The sequence below is a fragment of the Hibiscus syriacus genome, unplaced genomic scaffold (genome assembly GCF_006381635.1).
Source record: "Hibiscus syriacus cultivar Baekdansim isolate YM2019G1 unplaced genomic scaffold, ASM638163v2 tig00111206_pilon, whole genome shotgun sequence".
NCBI classification, from domain to species: Eukaryota; Viridiplantae; Streptophyta; class Magnoliopsida; order Malvales; family Malvaceae; genus Hibiscus; species Hibiscus syriacus.
Window position 1 is genome coordinate 131219 of NW_024063018.1, and position 1288 is coordinate 132506.

Consider the following 1288-nt stretch of genomic DNA (forward strand, 5'->3'; position numbering starts at 1 on the left):
TCTATTAAACAACTGACAAATTAATTGGTACCGAAAGGGCAGTTCAAGGGTGTTAATCCTTCCTTGACCGTAACCGACTCCCGAACCCGACACGTTTCTGGTACAACGCAGATCAAGTAAGATGGTATCCGACCCACCTAAATTCGCTTTAAAATGGTCGGTGACGACTCTAACCCAATCAATTCAAGTCGGAGCCTAACTCCGGGTCCACCCGAAAGACGGCCGCGACACATAACTCGCATGTTGTAGCTATTCTTAATATGTTATTCCATTGTTGTTGCTAAACGGGTCACTAATCTATTAAAAGGAATGCAATTGAATGCTGAAAGAGCTGGATCAGGTACCTCCTATATCAGTGTGTCTGAACCCCCAACCAGAAGTGAGATTCTTTACCCATGTGATGTTATGGAGGTAATGATCGAAGGAATAGTATTTCACGGATGCATTTTTGAAGGGGAGGTTATTGGGCTCCTCCCTTGTGGGTTTCTGTTAATGAGGCTCTTTATTCTTGTTCATGATGTTGCAATTGCTTATGGCTATAATAATATACCAAAGAGAAAGCTTTCATCTTTGAAGCCCCTCCCCTTGAACCAGCTTAGTGATCTTATAAGATCTGAGGTGCCTGAATACACTGAAGTAGTCTTTTTTTATTGTAATTTTTTCTATGCTCTAATTGAGGTTCTTTTTAGATATCCATGAATGGCTTTAAGGAGGTGTTGACATGGATTTTATGTTCTAAGAAAGAAAATTTTGAGATGTTAAAACGGAAGGATGACAAAACCACTGCGGTGATCATTGGAAATCCCCGCTCTTCTGATTTTTAGGTTTGTATTTTCATTTTAGAATATATGTATAATATTATTTCAACATTCCAGCTTTCTGGGTTCCTCCTTACCGTGTCTGTGCCAGAGTTGTAATTTTAGACCGCTTGAGAACTAGTATTAGTTTTTATGATTTTGTTCAACCTTTTTTTTTTTTTTTTTGTCAAGACTTCTTGAAATATTCTGTATGGCCTTATTTTCTACAATCAAATTTATTTTTTAAATGACTGGTACTTAAAAATCGAACAGACAATTTAGGAGCCCATTGTTGCTCTCTATAGATAAGTGTTCAACATTTGGTTCATTTGAAGGATGAGGGTGAAAAGGATAAGAAAAAAAGAAATAGGAATATTAGATGTTCCGTGTTTTTACTGGAAGCCTTTTATTGGAACTCCTAATTGAAGATTGCTTATTCTGTTTGCATAGTTGGTTCGTACAAGTTTTATGCTTGGCATGCTAAAGACCGT

At 37.4% G+C, this 1288-nt stretch overlaps 1 protein-coding gene across 1 annotated transcript; it reads left to right on the forward strand.

Annotated features, from left to right (window-relative positions):
* Positions 1-309: 309 nt before the first annotated feature.
* Positions 310-824, forward strand: LOC120155718 (phenylalanine--tRNA ligase beta subunit, cytoplasmic-like). Its single transcript, XM_039167204.1, has 3 exons — positions 310-411; positions 517-618; positions 690-824. Exons 1-3 carry the CDS (start codon positions 310-312, stop codon positions 822-824), a joined length of 339 nt encoding a protein of 112 aa, XP_039023135.1.
* The last annotated feature ends 464 nt before the right edge of the window (positions 825-1288 follow it).

What these genes read in the sequence shown, in the direction of transcription:
- LOC120155718 (XM_039167204.1), top strand. Translation starts at nt 310, where the DNA reads ATGCAATTGAATGCTGAAAGAGCTGGATCAGGTACCTCCTATATCAGT. An exon ending in ACCCATGTGATGTTATGGAG is followed by an intron (nt 412 to 516) that starts GTAATGATCGAA and finishes ATTCTTGTTCAT; the next exon opens with GATGTTGCAATTGCTTATGG. An exon ending in GTGATCTTATAAGATCTGAG is followed by an intron (nt 619 to 689) that starts GTGCCTGAATAC and finishes GGTTCTTTTTAG; the next exon opens with ATATCCATGAATGGCTTTAA.